This window comes from Aplysia californica, unplaced genomic scaffold, assembly GCF_000002075.1.
Source record: "Aplysia californica isolate F4 #8 unplaced genomic scaffold, AplCal3.0 scaffold00078, whole genome shotgun sequence".
Classification (NCBI taxonomy): domain Eukaryota; kingdom Metazoa; phylum Mollusca; class Gastropoda; order Aplysiida; family Aplysiidae; genus Aplysia; species Aplysia californica.
Genome location: NW_004797348.1, coordinates 1,695,984 through 1,699,236, shown reverse-complemented (window position 1 = coordinate 1,699,236; position 3,253 = coordinate 1,695,984). Strand labels below are relative to the sequence as shown.

The window sequence follows — 3,253 nt, the reverse complement described above, 5'->3', positions numbered from 1 at the left end:
TATCTATCTATCTATCTATCTATCTATCTATCTATCTATCTATCTATCTATCTATGTGTAAGTTTATATTACATAAATATATACTTATTTGACCAAATGTACAGCACCTCGTCATTGGAAAACGGAAAAGGGGGGAGGAGGAGATAGGTTGTTTCCATTGTACTCGTACGTATCCTGGCTTCAGTTTCAGTTATATAGCATTTTTCTGTTTCGCTCTATGCGTACGCACTTTTAGTAGAAATCATCATTTCATGTTTTCCCAATTCAAAAACTTTGTCTCAGAAATGTCATCGGCACTCATATGACCTCATCGTATTGCAAGTGCCGTAAAACACTAACTAAAACTGAAGAAATATCATGCTATATAATAATATAGTGGACATCGCCATAAAACTCTTTTTACTGTATCCTCCATGTCCTCAGATTTGGGGACGAGGGTTCATGGAGACTTCTCGTCTGTACAGTTCTGATCTCAATAGGCCTGACGCTAAAGTATATCCTTCAGTTCCGCCGGCAGTCTGAGGACAAATACACGGATGGAGAGGAGAAGGATGAGGAATGCTGTCCCCGTTTGTGGAGATTCGTGGAGAAAATCCGGTAACATTGACCGTTCTGTTCACCTAATATGGTTGTACTTCTAGTTGAAAATGTTGTTTCTAAAAATTTGTTCCTGCATCCAATCCAGACATAATTTGGGGATTACCTTGTTAATGAGACAACTTCCTGGGCCTTCGGAATAATTATTGTGGTGAGGTGCCAGTTCCTTTCCACGTCACCTTTACTTCCACAACTAAAAGTAAGGTACTCCTTTTACAGCTGGGTGGGCAGGAGGGGGCGAAAAAGATCTGTGTCCGAAACGAGGCTCGAACCCGGACTTTCCGCTTCGGAGACGAGCGCACTAACCGCTCCACCACCACACCCTCAGTTGTTTCTGTTTTTCTTTAAAAAAACGAAATGTATGAGGGCTTAAGATCTTATTATTAAGGGTGTGCATAGATTCACGCTCTCGTCCAGCAGTAGAACCCTAATACCGGGCGCCCTGTGCCACGATCGGGTCGGGTCGCGTTTGCTAACCAGATTGAGGGCGCAAAGCGGCTATCGTGGCATAAACTGATCGCCCGACTCGTCACATTAAAAACGAAACACATTTGTTTTCAGGCGACGAGTCGGGCGATCGACCCGACCCGACCTGACCGCAATGGGCACCCGGTATAAGCTGTCCTTAGCATCAGAGAACCGATATGGGCAATGTACCTGAAGCTGGGATGATTTAGGAATAGCAGGAAATTTATCTTATTTGTTTCTTACGTTGTTGCTGCTGCTGTTGCTGCGACTACCACTGTTGCTGCTCTTGTATTTTAAAATTGTTGTTCTTGTGGAGCTTGTGGAGGTGCTGCTGGTGTTGGTGTTGGTGCTGATGCTGATGATGCTATCATTGTTGCTGCTGTTGGCGCCGCTGCTGCTGCTGCTGCTGCTGCTGCTGCTGCTGCTGCTGCTGCTGCTGCCGTTGCTGTTGTTGCTACTGCTGCTGCTGCTGCTGCTGATGATGATGATGATGATGATGATGATGATGATGATGATGATGATGATGATGATGATGATGATGATGTTTTCTTCCTGTTTGTTTTCTTTGTAGGCCCGCATCTGTTTATAGAATGTTCTAAAATAGCCCACGGGACATCCGTAGCTGATCCATAGAAATAATATCTCCCAACCCAAGTCGTGTGTTCTCCCCTCAGGCTGGCTGTGATCCTCCCAGTGGTCCTCTTCCTGTTCTTTATCGTTTACATCATCGTTGACGTCGGCATCGACAGTCCTAGGAACCTGATCAGCTTGGGTGGCATGACCTTCTTCATACTGTCGTTTTACATCTTTTCTTTCAACCCATCGAAGGTAGCACCACCGGGCATAGTGTCTGTAGATCAAGACTAAAACATAAATATCTCTACGAAGATTCAGCGTCGTATAGTTTGAGAAGGAAACAGAAAATATCGTGTTTGTTTTTCAACGTTGCTGTACCTTAACCTAAAATTGATGCAAAGTAATATTAATACGATTTTGCACATGTTCAGTAATGTCATCACAGTAATGTGAGATAATGCTTCGAAACCTATCGCAGTATTTTGTTCTTGCCTACCATTAGAAAACTGTATGGATTGTCTGGTATTCCAGTTTCAGTGTTCTTCATTCTACTGATCTAAACAATCTGTGTAGCTCTATGTAGCCTTAACATATTGTCACTGGAATCGAACTCAAGACTTATCATCACATCTCATATACCAGTTAACTCGTAACAGACCCAAAAAAAACATTTTTAAAAACCTCAACCTCCTATATTCCCTCCCTCCCTCACAACCCCCCTAACCCACCCCCACCCCGGCCACTCTCCACCAAAACCCCGTTCCATCAGGTGAAGTGGCGGCCCGTTTTCTGGGGTATCGCCCTTCAGATCATCTTCGCCCTCCTCATCCTCCGGACCTCATGGGGTCGCGACGCCTTCAAGTGGCTGGGAGACAGGGTCACCGAGTTCTTGTCCTACACGGATGCCGGCTCTAAGTTTGTCTTCGGAGACCTCTACATCAACCATTTCTTCGCATTCAAGGTGACTAGCAAATATCTCTGTACCCCAATATCAACAATAATACCTTTGCTTTTTAAGAGGGGGGGGGGGGTCTACACACCTGAAGGCGTTTTCGCGTATAAGTGGATCGAATTTTACCAAATTTCACACTCATAACAAGCATAGTGTGGAGCAATCAAATTTGAGGAAAAACTTTCGCTGCCATGGAGACAGTGGCCCTATTTGATTTTCTTGGCATGTCTTACGCAATGAATACTGCATTTATTTTTCGTGGAAAGATATTAATATTTTATATGTGTGTTAACAGACAATAGATCTACAATCTGTTGGGATGAAAGTTTCCTAAACAAATATAAAACATTTTAATGAATTTTTTCTTGAGGTAGCATTCAAGTTTGCTAAAAAATCCGTGAAAATCCACACTCCATGCACCAGCGAAACAATATATTCCATATACCCAAAATTTAACGGACAGAAATTTAGCGTTACATCTTTTCTTCATTCCTAAGACGATATGGTGATGACTAACATGACCGGCATGTGAAAAAAAGAAGCCTTTAGTGGGTTTTTATGCGATGAAATAGTTTAAGAGAGACTGAAGAAACCAAAATAAATGCCCACCTCCCATTCTGAAAATCCATAATTTTGTCTCAGGGTGTTACACCCCCACCC

At 43.1% G+C, this 3,253-nt stretch overlaps 1 protein-coding gene across 2 annotated transcripts in view; it reads left to right on the top strand.

Annotated features, from left to right (window-relative positions):
* Positions 1–3,253, top strand: part of LOC101862171 (solute carrier family 28 member 3) — a gene marked incomplete in the record, with an annotated part of 30,227 nt that overhangs the window by 9,046 nt on the left and 17,928 nt on the right. For both annotated transcript variants that reach the window (XM_035968725.1, XM_013080214.2), the window contains 3 exon segments: positions 424–597; positions 1,740–1,893; positions 2,411–2,602. In XM_035968725.1, the coding sequence (XP_035824618.1) occupies positions 424–597; positions 1,740–1,893; positions 2,411–2,602 (520 nt within the window).